The sequence below is a fragment of the Neodiprion virginianus genome, chromosome 7 (genome assembly GCF_021901495.1).
Source record: "Neodiprion virginianus isolate iyNeoVirg1 chromosome 7, iyNeoVirg1.1, whole genome shotgun sequence".
Lineage (NCBI taxonomy): Eukaryota > Metazoa > Arthropoda > Insecta > Hymenoptera > Diprionidae > Neodiprion > Neodiprion virginianus.
The window spans coordinates 12,412,812-12,428,155 of record NC_060883.1 but is presented as its reverse complement, the minus strand read 5'-3'; the positions used below and the strand labels follow the sequence as shown (position 1 = coordinate 12,428,155).

The window sequence follows — 15,344 nt, the reverse complement described above, 5'->3', positions numbered from 1 at the left end:
AGAAGCTCGTCGAAGGTTAGGTAATTTTCGCGACTTCGAATCTCATTTATTGACAAAAAATTTTGATCTTCTCATTCGCTCGTCTGAGCTCAGAGTAGATTTGATTGTTTATTTGCGAGTTTCCCCAGAAACTTATTTTGCTCGAGTTAGTTCCCGTTCTCGTGAGGAAGAATCGAGTATTCCTTTAGAGCTACTCAGAACTATTCATGAGGTTCATGAAGATTGGCTAGTAAAACAAACCTTTTCTTCTTTATCGGCTTCTGTTTTGGTTATCAATGCAGAATCTGCAGCCGATCAAGTTTATTCTAGCTTCTGTTTTGCAATGACACACGGATAAAGTTAAACCTTTCAATTTAATTTTATTTTATTTGCATTTTCAAGAATATTTGAACAGTAAAAAAAAAAAAAAAAAAAAAACTAAATAATTTGGAAGTGGTGTGCGGTTTTAATGATGGTTTTCAATTTAATCTTTACGGCATCACATTCGGAGCAGCCTTTCGTCGATTTTTCAATGAGGATAAGACTATCTTTGCAAACTGTGCAGGAAGTATTGTCCTTCAGAAAGGTTACGTGGAGGTCAACTTCACCTCGCAGATGTTCAGGACTGGAATTTTCACAATAAAAAAAAAAAATTTAAATTAAATTTCTATTCAAATAAGGGGTTGTTTCTTGTGTTTGTTTTTCATTTACCTGCGGGTGCAGCATGACGTGCACAGAAGACCAATTTTTCCTTCTTCGATTCGAAAATCGAAAAACCCACAAGAAAACTTTTTCCATAAATTCTGGAATTCGCTTTCTAATTGTTCTTCTGACAAGTTTTTAAAATTAACAAAGTCAAAGGTTTGGGCTAATATTCCCGCGTTTATTAAGTTGTGAATTTTCGACATGGTTCTTCTTACTACGGAAGCTTGATAATGGGTTGTTATTTCTGAGTTGCTAATCAATTTGAAATTTGTTTTCTTCGATTGTCTCTTTCTAGAAACTTCTTCTCTGGAATCGAGTTTTGTGTCGGATAGGCTTTGGTTTATTAATGTGAAAAAAGCCACGATTATTTTTCGAGGTCGATGAGCGATTGCTTGATTTTCACATTTTATTAACCTTAAGTGTCAGTTTTTGTGAGTACTTTTTCAGGTTACTTGACACAGCCTTTTCCCATCCAATCTTTCCCCGATTCCTGAAGATGACTGGTGGTCTTATTTTGAAGAAGGACGCAGAAATAATTCAGATAAGATCGTTTCTTTTCTTTTGAATACATATTTAATTTATTTTATTCAAGTATTCTCCCAAATTCACTTAGTGAATTTGAATTGTTATACCACCACTCACATTTGTCCTTCCAAAACTCTAGGGTGAACTACTTCTAAAGAAGATTAGGATCAGTCACCCCACTATTTCCTTATTTCCTATGAAGAGAAGTCTGTTTTTATCTTATTTGGTCCTGTAATTGACGGTTCCCGCTTCGATGTTTTCATCCGAACCTGTTTCGGAGGGATCCTTCATGAAGAAGATTGAATTTCTTTCCGACATCAATCTGGGCCGTTGCTGATAACTTTGAATTCATGAAGCCACATAACACTCAATAACACTAACCTTTATAAAACATGGCACATAAATTTTTGAGATTATTTAACGCTCAACTATCTGCTCAAGGTTTTCTGTGGTTTACCTTGAGACTGTGGGCAAATGCCAGATAGTAAAAAAGGGAGTTCTTAAATTTTTAGAGCCACAGCTCCAACTCACCTTTGAGCACTAGCTACTAGATCACCTTTATAATTGTTTTACCTTTCCCGAGTCGGGACGACTCTTTTCCTCGGGGGGGAGTAGTGTTACAAAGGGTGAAGTCACCCGTTTTGCCCCCTCTTTAATGATCCAGTAGTCAGCATAGATAAAAGACGTTTATAAACCTCTTATGTCTTTAAAAAGAATAAGGTTGCTGCGCCAACCAACATTATTGTAAAAACAGTCTTGTTTCAGACTTTAAACGAGAAACACATATCTTGCATTAAAAACATTTTCTCAATATTTTATTCACGCTCTCGAATTCTTTGACTTGATAAGTTAACTCGCGGATCCATATTTATTTTCTGTAACGCCAAAGTACGTTACAATATTAACAGTTTTCTATCCAAGGTACTGCCCCAAGACATTACCCTCAGTGCGCGAGCCAACAACAACGAGTTGAGCGCTGAAATTCCATGTAATCAAAGGGTGGACTTAAGACCGCGGGATTGCATTGGACGTTCAATGGGATTCAAAGCAATGCAGCTACCAAGTTCATCACTCATAGATCTGAATTGCCGGTAGCTATACTGAAAGTCAGCTCTCTGCGCGTCGAGTGCAATATAACAACAGGAGCATACATGAACGATCGTCTAGTTTACACGATTTATGATTTTTTCCAACTGTTCCATCAGGATATAAGATCATCGAAGTGCCCACCAAAGTCATTTGCCTCCTGATCCCTGTACAGTCGATACATCGCTCACAGCTGAGAATAGTTGATCAAGACGGCGAATTAATCAATTTTCGCGGCGAAACCATAACCGTGCGATTACATGTGAAATCTCTGAAATAATGGGGATTGTGTTTGAGACAAAAAAATGTAGTAGCAACTATAAAAGTAAGACTTTATGGCCAAACGTCATCACTTGCCAACCACCTCCAACGGAGCCGAGATCTCTGACGAAGCTGACATGTCTAAACACTCGGTTTATTCGTAGCCTAGGACTTCGATCACGTAGGAGTTCAGAAAAATAAGAAGTCGCATTCTCTGCATTCTGTGTATATTACCACGGAGGAGACGATAAGAATACAGAAATCTATAACATTCGACGATTCGATCATGCACCCTGAGATTCATGCTCATCAATCGTTTGCATCATCTACCTTTTAGAACAACGATGAGATCCACATTGCTGTTCAACATTAAGAGTTGTGTCTACTGCCTAATAAAAGTTTTCTACACATTCATGGAAAAATTACAAAGGATGATAACGTGAATGCGGGGGCGGTTACGAAATTGATCGATACGGCTGATTGTCATTTGTTTGAGGAAGTTCGCTATAAGTTGAACGGTGGGGAGATTGATCGGAATGAAAATGTTGGTATCGCCAGCGTTATGAAGGGGCACTTATCCCTAAGTACGGGTCAGCAATATAGTCTAGAGAATACCAGTTGGTTGAGCGGCGATACCGAACTAACTGATGCTTCTGAAAATTTCGACGCTGTTCTACCGTCGAATTATATGCTGGGCTTCGCCGAAGATTACTGTCGAATCATCGTCAATGGCAAACACGAGTTGATTCTCACACGTTTCAACACCGATTTGAATGTGGTGATTCAGACCCCACCCACGGAAAAACTTCAAAATTACTCTTAATAAAATCGAGTGGTTGCTGCCCTACATAAAACTGGCCGATAAACCGAAAATACAGTCACGAAACTACATTGCCATGGATCCGGCCATATCCATGAGTTTTCGTTCTTGGGAAACGTACATGTATCCGATGCTCTCTCTAACGACGTGGCATGTATGGGCAGTCAAGACATCGACACAGCTGGAGGAGCCGAGATATGACGTTCTGGGATTTCAAATTGCAAGGAGAAACGAACCGCAGAAAAATGCCGAATCGTTATCGAATCAGAGATGTGAAACTCTTCCTCCACTCACAGTATTATCCTCACGGAAATTCAAATCTTGATATATTCAATAATCAGTATGCCAATCTCTATGATAGGTATGTCCGGTTTTAAACGGCCTACTATAACAAAGAAGCTGAACCTTTGCTATCGAAGCGTGAATGTATAAACCAAGCTCCCCACATCGTCATCGATTTCTCCAAGGAGAACGAATCATTGAAAACTGGACCTGTGGACATTCGATTAGAATTTGACACTAGCATGAAATTCCCGCCAAACACTTCAGCCTACTGTATGATCTTGCATGAGCCGCATCGTCGCATATAATCCGATTAGTGGTACTGTGTACAAATTGGTATAATGTAAATGATATTAATTTGTAGCCATTGGTAAACAAAAATGCGTATTCCAAATATCCTACAGTTATTCTACGTGTATTTCCCCTACCTATAGCTATAAATATTCATTTTTGTAACACTTTCTCCGAATGGAAAATATGCCTGGGATAAACAATCAAAACAACAAACAAAAAACCCGAAAGTTTATGGGTCATCATCAACATTCCCAGCTTACTTAATCACAGTGTCGCCATCGCGTCCATTAGTGCAAAAGAATCTGTGGATATAAAAGAGGGAGTGTGGTTTTATGCAATTAATATTAATGTAGTTTATTAGAGTATAATAACTATTTACATAATGAACAGTGCGGCATGTCCTCTTAACAAGGAGTCCAGGAGTAGAGAGAGCTAGATTGAATCTTGGCGCGTACGGTCCCGCGCGAGCTCGTCTCGCTACGCAAAACTATCGCTGGCCAATAGATGGCTCGTCAAGTTTCATTCTGGCCATTAATCAAGAATATGAATTTGTCCATATATTACAACAGAATCTATTCGGCATATCCCGATATTATTATTTTTGAAATGTTATATTCCGCCTGCCATTTTTCCATACCACCTCGTCATCCTGCATCGCCATCTTGCTTTGCAATCTTGTCCGCCATGTTGTTGTTTACATGCATTAGGTTGGGTTAGCTAACGTGGGTAACGTGTTCCGTTATATTGTCAGCCATCTTGCTCCAGCCATCTTGTTGTTTACATTGGTTAGGTTAGTGAAGGTTGGGTTGGTTCAGGTTAGCTTAGGTCTGTAACACACCGAGTACATGCTCCGTCATCTTGTCCACCATCTTGCAGGCTAGTCAGACATATTGCAGGTCAGTCTGCCATCTTGCAGGTGAGGTAAGGATGGGTTGGGTCAGGTTAGCTTAGGTCGGTAACACACCGACTACAGGCGAGACGCATCCTTGCAGCTCCCGCTGAGGGCGGTAAAGAAAATTGACGCAGAACCCCCCTTACATATCTACTTATATCATGAATTTCGATGTATTAAAAAAAATTCGATCAATATTTCATATTCTTCCGTCCCTTGTTTCGAAATGGATATTCCATATTGTTGAAGTAAAATTTCTCATGACAGGCCTTTGCGTGGAAAGTGGAAATTGCTGAGTATTATATTGTCAATTACAGTACAAAAAAAACAATCTATCCTTAGTTTTTCTTTGTAGTGTGTTTATCATGAAAAAGAAGATATAAATATATATTGTTATGACTTCTAAAATTCACTAGTTCTTTTTGTTGGAAGTAAGCGAAGTATATCAGCGAATAGATCGGTCATACCCAACACGTTTATATATTTTGGATGTATGTGTGACATATATCGAATCTGGTATGTACGACGGCAGCTAGTACGGAACAAGCTATCGCTCGAGTGTAATCTTACTACGCAATAGTCCTTCAATTCATGTTTAAATTTTTTTTTATATTTCGTCTTACTCTATTTTGCGGGCAAATAGAAGTAGGCAACTTTACTAAATTATTGTGAGATATACGTGCTTTCATCCAATTTCCTTGGTTTTTGCGTAGTATTAGGTTTGTGATTTTCTATTCTCTCCGTTTATGCTTATATTTGTAACTTTCCCGCTTTATCGTGATAACTGAATATGCGATTCTTTTGAATGTCGGTATGTAATGAACTCATTCACGAGAAAATGCTGTCTACAAAAGTAAGAAGGTCATTCCACCATGTATGAATTTTCTTTGGATTGAGTAAGATAAATGAAATTGGTCTCATAGAATTAGATCTTCAAATGGAGAAAAAATTCAAGATTTAGCAGATTCAAGATACCATGATCATGATAAATAATAATATATGAAAACATTGTTCCAAATTCACTGATTTTTGGTTTTATTTTTGAATGAAAACCTTACGAACAAAATTAAAATTTCATTCAAAACCAAGAAACGGTATGAAAAAAAAAAAGTAGTAAAAAGAAATTTGTTACACTACCTTGTCTCCTTGCTGAAGTCCCGCCTTGTCTGCAGGCCCCCCGGGAACCGTCCACACAATGTAAGCGAACATTCGACCGTCGACCCCAGTCTTACCCCCGACTACTCGCATTCCAAAGCCACGTGCTGAAACAAAAAATTTCCAAATCCAAGTCTGATCCATTTATTTCTTGATCAGAGATAATCAGAGGGTATGCATATTCAAACACATGCGTAAATTCTGGAATCAAAGGGTATCCCTGGTTAAGAGAGGCTAAATGCCCATGTTTGCGGATTCTCAAATTACCTGTTCGGGAATATTTCTTAGGTCAGAAAAACATGCGCCCAGCGGTTCATAAGTCAATAACCCCCTCCACACTCTCCACACTCGGGGGGGGGGGGGGGGGGGGGGGGGGGGAATGTAACATTTTATGCATCCGATTTTCTATCTCAAGACTCGATTAACGTATCCTCATACAAAACATTATGGGTATGCATTACCAAAAGACCTTTTACGTGAACTAATTGGACGTGAGGGGCCACTGCGAAGGTGTCGAAAAAAATTCGATAGAATTAAAAATCGTTATTTCGAAATCTAGTCAATGAAATACATCTTTTGTTTCCTAATTTCATTTCTTCAGGCGTATGGTACTCCTGTGGATCATTCGCGATTTTTCTGAGTATTGCGCCAAGTAGTATAGCAAGGCCGGTTCTGAGTACAAACACCTTCTTTACCGACCGAGCCGCTCCGCGCAGCCCAGACTCAAACCCTTTTCCGCTCCGCGTAGCCCAGACTCGAACCCTTTTTCGCGATGACGTCACATCCCGCATTCTTCTCCCACGATATGACTGCTGATGTGTAACATTAACCACTCCGAATTCCTTTCCCACGATAGGACTGCTGATGTGTAATATCAACCACCCCACATTCCTTTCCCACCTTATCAGCCCCGTGACATTCCAAAATTAATAGTTCCGAGAATTGTTTGTCCCAAATTCAACGTCGCACCGAAATCCTTTGACCGCGTGCCGCTCACCGTCAAGTCGAAACTTGTCGAACGCATTATTTTGTCTAAAATCCTTTGACCGCATGCCGCTCACCGTCGAAACTCGTCGGACGATTCCGAGAATTGTTTTTCACTTACTCGGATGTCGGTTTGATATCCAAGGTCGACCGATAGTCGCGGTACATTCAAAGTCATGGATCTGCGGTGTTGGGTTACCATCGCTGTTGGAATGCTAAAAGGTGCGCGCGCATACACAAACATACGTATTTGATATCAGCCCCGTGACATTCCTTACCCTCCACCAAATTTCAAATAATGTGGTGGGGGAACGTTATATAAACGAAAAGTGAAAACTTCATCGCCAGTCTGAAGCTGTTCTTCTTGCAAATGAGAAGTGCTCTGGAACAACAACGTGAATTGAAGAAACGACTAGAACTGCTCCTCAAGAATATTGGAGAAGTAAAACATCTGCTTAAAATCAGATCTGACCTCAATCAACTCACAAGAGATTTCGAGCACCTACAACTCGACCGTAACGATCATGGACTTTTGAAAATTGAACGAAGTTGCTCGCCTGGAGACATTTCTGCCCTTGAAAAAGCTTTCGGACCTCGAAGTATACTTCGAATACCGGGTCAGTGGCGTTCGTCGGGTTAAAACGAAATTTGGAGACAAAATCGTTCTGGACTTGGATGACTCTTTCACGATTTTTCTGCCCAACCGACTGACCAAGGCCCTCTACGAAAATGAAGATTTGTTCCAGAAGGTGACGACAGCCAGTAAGGAGATACGGTTGCATCTACGCTATCTTGGCGGACCGTACGGTCAACTTGAATTTGTATACGTATAATATTCAAATATCCAATGTTCTGTGTAAGTCTTACGTTCAATAAACAAAAAGATTGAAATTATGAATATTTTTTCATTTATCCATCTTGTATACCTTCAATCCTACGTACGTTTTGTACCTTGTAATTGTATCTAGAATTGAGTCTCAAAATCTAAGAAAATGCTACTCCGAACACCACTAAGCAATGATGGAGGGTTTCGAGCTGCGTCATGTAATGTGAACTCTACGATGAGTATTTGGACGGGTTCAGACCAGAGTGCAAGGTCGGCCGATAGCTGCGGTACATTCAGAGCCAAGGATCTGCGGTCTTGGGTGACTATCGCTCTAGGAATGCAAAACATAACTCGGTTTGAGTACAGCTCGGTCAAGGATGGAGAGCAAGGTCGAATCTTACATAAGCTTCTGAAAAAAATTCTCACTTAAGAGCTAAGGTGAAGGTATAAAATTATATCATGAATATTCTTTAAAAAAAAAACAGTTTTATTGAGTACAATTTTTAGAGTACGGTTGACAATTACTTCACAAAAATAGTACAATAATTCTATTTAACAGTATCGTGACCAGGGTGATATATTCGCCAGGAATGCGGGACCGTTCTTGTAGACGCTTCTGCGCAGTAACACAAATCGTACAGCCTCACCATCCGGACAGTACGATGATTTTGTAGCCAATTCTGAAGTATGCAAACGTTTTGTGCTGCACAGATTGCGTTGGGTATTGTGTGAAGGTTGCATCTCAGAGACACAGCTGAAGTTTTTTGCAGGGTTTCAAGCGACGGGCGGTCAAAGTCCAGCATATCGATGATTTGAACTTTCGGAACGATTTTGAGCAACCGATCTCGTTTTTCTTCTCCTTTTACGTACACGGTTTGAGCTTTGCACAGCCTGTCTTCAATGATCCGCTCAACTTCCTCAAAAGGTATGGTTCCACAGCTCCAAGGTAAACCGTGAAAATCGCGTTCTAACCAAGAATTTTGGCTTTTGTATTTGACGTCCAGTAAATTCCATTTGTAAGGTGGCTTGAAGAAAAACACTGATGGAGATGCTTCCGAGTAGATTGAAATTACAGCCAATTCTTTCAATGTCAAGGTATTGTTGAAAGGTCTACGAAAGCCTTGTATGTTAACGATAAGCTCCATCTTTGAACTGTGCGAGATGGTGGGAACGGGTCAGCTTTTATACCAACTTTTTCACCCCACCACTGAGCGGGTTGTATTCGACAATACGATCGTGAACGATCAAGCAGTACGCCGATGTTTCAGCGGGAAAGTTGGCTTTAGCTTCAAATTCAAGACGGATGTCGACAGGTCCGTACTTCAAAGATTCGTTTTGTTTTGAACAGTCGATAACGAATAAGGGGACGTCTCGAAGGAATTCACTCTTTGTCAGCAACGGCTCGGGGTTCTTGTCGTAGTAGGTAGCTTGGAAGTTTGCGTACATCTCGTACAGGAGCGCGTACAGATTACGACTCATGTTGAGGTTCAGGTTACCGTACGGATAGGATTGAGAGTTTAAAAATAGCTTGACGTCCGTGATATTGCGATGATCGAAATGACTTGCGTTCTTGCCGGTCTTGTTCTTTCTACTTGTTTGGAAACTCAAAATGACGTACCAAGGTTTTTCAAGCTGAGTGGAAGTTTTCACAGTCCAAACGTGTTTCGATGTTGTGGGAAGTAAAGGATATTCGTACAATTCCCAACTGCGGAAGCTCATCGAAATAGGCGGATCTCTCTGAATAAAATTTAGTAGATCAACTTTTTTCTGATCCGCGAGTTTCAAATACGGTATTAACCATTCCACTGCATTGATCGTGATTTTGAATTCCTCCTCTTGAGTCTGCATGATGGCGTTGACGTCAGTTTTTGATCTCGTCAAAATTAACTCATGTTTAGCGTTGACAACGATCTTGCGGTAGTCTTCGGCGAAACCCAATATCATGCTGAGCGGTATCAGTACGTCAAAGTTACCATCGGCATCGGTTAATTTTTTCTTCTCTTATACATCGAGCCATCCAGCGTTCTCCATCAGCCAAGTTTGACCAGGGTGCAGGGAAGCGTAACCCTTCATGAGACTTGTCAAGCCAACGTTCTTGCTTCTATCAACCTCAACTGCGTTAATTTCGTAGCGAATTTTTTCAAACAGATGACAGATGGCGTTGTTTACGAGCTGTGTGTTCACAGTAGCTGTACCATCAGGTTTGAGGAGTCGTCCGTGGATATGTACCGAACTTTTGCTGGGTAATATGCATAAATCCTGATGCTGAACGGTGATTCGAATTTCATCGCTGTTGTTGAAAGTTGACGAGGCGTAAGGTTTGTGAGCGTGAATCTCGTAATGCGCAACGGATTCGTCAAAGACGACTGTTGTTTGAATGCTCAAGATTTCCTCCTCCATGGTACGTAGCAGATGATAAAAAAGCAAAATCGGATTTTTATTTGTCGGAAATTCCTCTTCCAAAAGGTGTCAGTTTCAGACCCAGAGCTATCAGGAACTCCACGTTTCGAGGTGTTAGCGGTTCGGGAATCGATCGACGACTGACTTGATTGGGGCATGTCGACTTACTGATATACCTACTCTTTGACAGTCTGTTATATACAATTCACATCGTTTATTGCGATTTGATGTGTAGTCTCACAGTAATAACTTCTCCACGAAAATTAACCAGGTCTCCGTCTTGATCCACTAACCGGAGCTGAAAGTGATCTATGGTCTTGACGGTGATCGGAAGGTAAATGACGTGCGACGGTACTTCCACGATCTTATATCCTGGTGGGACGGTCGGGAAAAACTCGTAAATAGTGTGTACTTTGTGTCCATTGACGTAGGCGCCCGTTGTAATGCTACACTCGAATCGCAACGCGTTGACCTTGAGTATAGTTACAGGCACGTCTGATTCGTGAGTTTTATCAACCTCCAATACACGTGGTGTAAATCCCAAAAGTTGAGCAATGGAATCATTCGGCTCAAAGTTAATCGTGTGGTTGCATGTGATTTCGCTGCGTAATGTATTATTGTTGGGTTTGATGGCGAGCCTGATATCAGTATTTCTTAGCACGTTTTGAAGATACTTCTCTATGTCCTCGATCTTGTAGCTGCCGGTAGGTATGGTGATCACTTTGTCAGCTACATAAATTTTATTGTGACCGATATCAACGTTGGGAATCGAAATCAAGGTTAACAATTCTACCAAGCCAAGAGCATAACTTTTATCACGAGCAAGTTCGATCGGTGGGAAATATTGTGCCTCGAGTATCGAAGAGGTTCCCGAAATCGTTAACGTTAGCGAATCATCCATGACTGCGAGTGGTAGACTGACTTTGACGAATCACGCACCATGTTTATATAGCTCACCACTTAGAAATTTCAGACACAAGTGTCCGCATTCAAATGTATCATAATCCTGGTACCTCTCATGATTGTATTTGACGCTATCAACGCCGAGGTATTTTATGAGGTCTGAGGGTGGTTGAAGGTTGCCGAAACTGTCAAAGTAATCGATATTATTGTCGCGTTTCTTGTATGCAACCCAGTGTGTTCCCGGACCGTCTTTGTCGTCAAGGTTGATTATAGCTGACTCGTTTTTTCGCGGACCGTTTCCGGGCATTTCGTTTCGCATGAAAACACCGCGGAAATGCGAAACCCTTAAGATTTTTGCATATTTCAACAAGTCCCAATCAGTCAACGCTCGACGTGGTAGCATCGCATCTCGTTTTTTGAAAGATGGAGACCAAGACCTGTTTTGTACGGTTTCATATGAAGCCCTTTGCCCAACGCGATAGCTTCCATAGTTTTGTTGTGTCGTTTGCTTTCCTCCAATTCTCGTTTAGCCGCGATCGCATCGTTCACAGCTTTTGCTTTACCTGCCGCACCACCGGCCGACGCACCCATAGCGCTGAGACCGGCAAAAATAGGAATCAGAAACGGTAGAAAATCACCGACTTTCGAAGGTACCGGTAGGACGCGAGGTGTTCGCACTTTACATTTACCACCCGCTTTTTCAACGGCGTTGCTCAGCTCCCTTCAGCGCAGATTCGATAGCTACTTTTGCATCGTTGCTTGGAACCATAGAACGTTTTGCAGCATTTACAATTTTTCTCAAGGTCTTATTTTTTGACTTTCGCATTCCCATTCCGAGTTTTGATTTTACTTTTATTGTATTAGCTATTGCCCAAGCGGCTGCCTTCTCACCCAAATTTGCGTCCTTTGCGAGAACCCGTTTCCAAGCTTGCTCAGCCAACACCCTATCAGCCTCGTTTCTAACCTCAAGGTTCTCACGATTTTTCGAATACGCTATATCGTGTTCCTTACACGCTGCATCGAGAGGATTGATACCGGAATCGCCTCTCGCGAGTCTTTTCGTCAGCTTCGTACTAGGACCGCAGTATTGGTGACCGGGAACATGCAACTCGATCGGAAGTTTGTTGATGATTCTATTCACCAGACCCTTGCCACGATGTTTCCACCTGCTGCTGCTGCTTCGTTTACCTCTGTACGCGATCATGTTCGTGCGTTGACTGAAGAAAAGTGCTTTAAAACGGGGTATTTATAGCAAATCCGATCAGTCATGTCCGAGATGCGGTTTGAGAAACAACCCACTAAGCTTCCCGTGATGAATTTTGACAAACTTTCGAAGCAAAATGTCAAAAGGCACAAACGGCACGGTGAATTACTCCCGAACAGTGTACGTGCGATATTCTGTGGACCGTCGAATTGTGGTAAAACTAATGCGTTGCTCACACTCATAACCCATCCCAACGGACTCAGATTTAAAAATATCTACATCTACTCGAAATCTCTCAACCAACCTAAATACCAATTGTTGAAGCAATTGCTGGACCATGTTGAGAATACGGAGTATTTTGCGTTTACCGAGCGTGAGCAAGTGATTTTACCGGAAGAAGCACGGCCCAACTCAATAATCATATTTGACGATGTAGCGTGCGAGAAGCAGGACAATATTAGAGCCTACTTTTGCATGGGTAGACATCACGACTTTGACTGTTTCTATCTCTGTCAGACGTACGCGCGTATTCTCAAACGTCTCGTGCGCGACAACGTGAACTTACTCGTGTTATCCAAACAAGACGATATGAACCTGAGACACGTATACAACGACCATGTAAACACCGATATGTCTTACACAGAGTTTAGAGACTTGTGTGCGGCATGCTGGAACGGTGACAAATATGGGTTTCTGGTGATCGACAGAGACAGTGAGCTCAACGAAGGACGATACCGGAGGGGATTCGATTCTTTTGTTAGCCTGGAAAAGGAATAAAATCTAGCGTTTTCGAGCGAGAGACGCAGTAGCGTTGCAGACTCAGTTGCGTCAACATGCAGAGCTCTGAAATTTCCAAGCAAAAAGATGTCCTACATCAGATCGCATAAGCAAGTGCTGCGATCCGTCGAAAACACAGATTGCTCAAGTCGGGCAGGGAATCTACGACTCAGAAATTGAGTGACGTTTTCAAACCAGTAGTGACTCCGTTGCAAGAACTGGTGAATGTTACAAAAGATACCAAACCTGTCAAACAAGAGGTGGAAGAAATTAAAGAAGAAATAAAGGAGATGAAAAATGAAACGAAAAATGAAACTGTCTCAGAAATGGACGATTCTTTTGCTTCGGCGGGGGATGAAACAGTCGTAGAAACACCGGTCGAGGACGAGTATTTTGCACTGATGAGAGATGCGAAGACAAAAGGCGAATTGGACAACGTGTACGGTGTACGCAACCTCTCAAACGGACTAATGATTGGTGATTCGTTGATATCTTTTGAGAGTGACTACGTTCGTATTCGCGACACGCGTTACCCGAAAACGAAGGGTTTGCTGGAACTTTTGTTCAAAAAGAAGCCTGACGGTTCTTCTGTGAGCGCCGGAGATCGGGAAAATTTTAAAAACATAATCCTCGCAACGAACGCGCATAAGAAGTATTACTCATCCGATGGAGCTGTTCGAAACGATAACAGTTACAAATTTAGAAATGTCATTGCCAAATTAATGGATTATTCCCCATCACCTCGCCGAAAGGGTAAAGGTCTACTTCCGCAAGCTATGATCACTCGACAAGGTGTTGAAACGAAATACGTCTTCTGGGATGATTCAAACGAGTTAGTGGAGCGTCTTCGTTTACTCCTGGCATCTCAGGCAGCGGGAAATCCGAGTCACAATAACGAAATAATCTCCATCATCGAAGAGCTACGCGAAGCAGGAATCATTTATTAAGCAGCTCCCGTCATTTTTGCATTCATTACCGAGATGAGCGTCGACGTGTTTGGACGTCAGCTGAATAAAAACACGACCGCGAGCACTCGCGGTCCTCCGGGTGTCGGGTTTCAAATAACAGCGGACGGGCATTACGATATACGGAACAAGAGACTGTGCACCGTCGCAGATCCCGCAGAGCCGAACAATGCTGTAACTTTAAAAGCCTTGAGACGAAAATTCAACGTGCTGCAAAAACAAATCGACAACCTCGATCAAATGATCAAAGCTTTGGAGATCACCACGAAGAAAGCCTTGGATACCTTCTACACAGACTTTAAAACAGACAGAGACTTGTCGATTCGAAACGCGGAAATCATTTCCGAATTGGACGCCAGACTAATAGCGTTGGAATATGAACGAGGAAAAGCAAGCACTGGTAACGGAACTGCATAAGCCTGCACGCCGGAATTACCCGCGTCGACGTGTAGACGTGCGCGGCATCGACGAGACCTGGCAGGCGGATCTTGTTGATATGACGTCGTACGCTGGACAAAACAAAGGCTACAAGTACATGCTCACAGTCATTGATATCTTTTCAAAGTATGCGTGGGCTATACCGATAAAGAGCAAGTCTGGAGATGATGTTACGAAGGCAATGGAATCTGTGCTTGTCCAAGGACGGGTACCGAAAAATTTACACGTCGACAGAGGAACGGAATTTTACAACTCGAAATTCGAATCGCTTATGACACGCTACGGAATCAAACTTTACTCCACGTACAGTAATTTGAAGGCTTCGATCTGTGAACGTTTCAATCGCACGCTGAAAGGTAAAATGTGGACACGGTTCAGCATGCAAGGAAGCTACAAGTGGCTCGATATCTTATCCGATTTGGTTTCGGCTTACAACAACGTCAAACACCGAACCATAAGAATGAAACCGTCGGATGTCACCGTTGCAAACGAGAGGCTGTTATTACGTCAGGCGTACGGAGGGCTCCGAGCGATACCTACCGTATCGGCAAAGTTTAAATCCGGCGACAAAGTTCGAATCAGTAAATTCAAAAATGTCTTTGAGAAAGGTTACACTCCCGATTGGACGACTGAAATATTCACGATAAGTCGAGTGGAAAATACTTATCCTGTGACGTACAAGCTCAAAGACTACCGAGATCAACCCATCGCTGGTGGTTTCTACGAACAAGAGCTCCTCAAGGTTAAGCATCCGGATATCTATCTGGTGGAGAGGGTGCTCAAGAAGCGCGAAAGAAAAATATACGTTAAATGGTTAGGTTTTGACAATACACACAACAGTTGTATAA

General features: G+C 41.9%; 1 protein-coding gene and 1 long non-coding RNA gene across 3 annotated transcripts in view; one reads left to right on the top strand and one right to left on the bottom strand.

The window, feature by feature from the left end:
• The window catches only part of LOC124309248 (regulating synaptic membrane exocytosis protein 1), a 1,429,783-nt gene that overhangs the window by 210,638 nt on the left and 1,203,801 nt on the right, over positions 1–15,344 (bottom strand). For both annotated transcript variants that reach the window (XM_046772697.1, XM_046772698.1), the window contains exon 12: positions 5,982–6,106. In XM_046772697.1, coding sequence (XP_046628653.1) covers positions 5,982–6,106 — 125 coding nt within the window. The remainder of the gene's footprint in view (positions 1–5,981; positions 6,107–15,344) is intronic.
• LOC124309253 (uncharacterized) lies at positions 193–14,744 on the top strand. Its single transcript, XR_006909211.1, has 3 exons — positions 193–393; positions 5,564–5,567; positions 14,733–14,744. It is a non-coding gene; the product is annotated as an uncharacterized LOC124309253 (long non-coding RNA).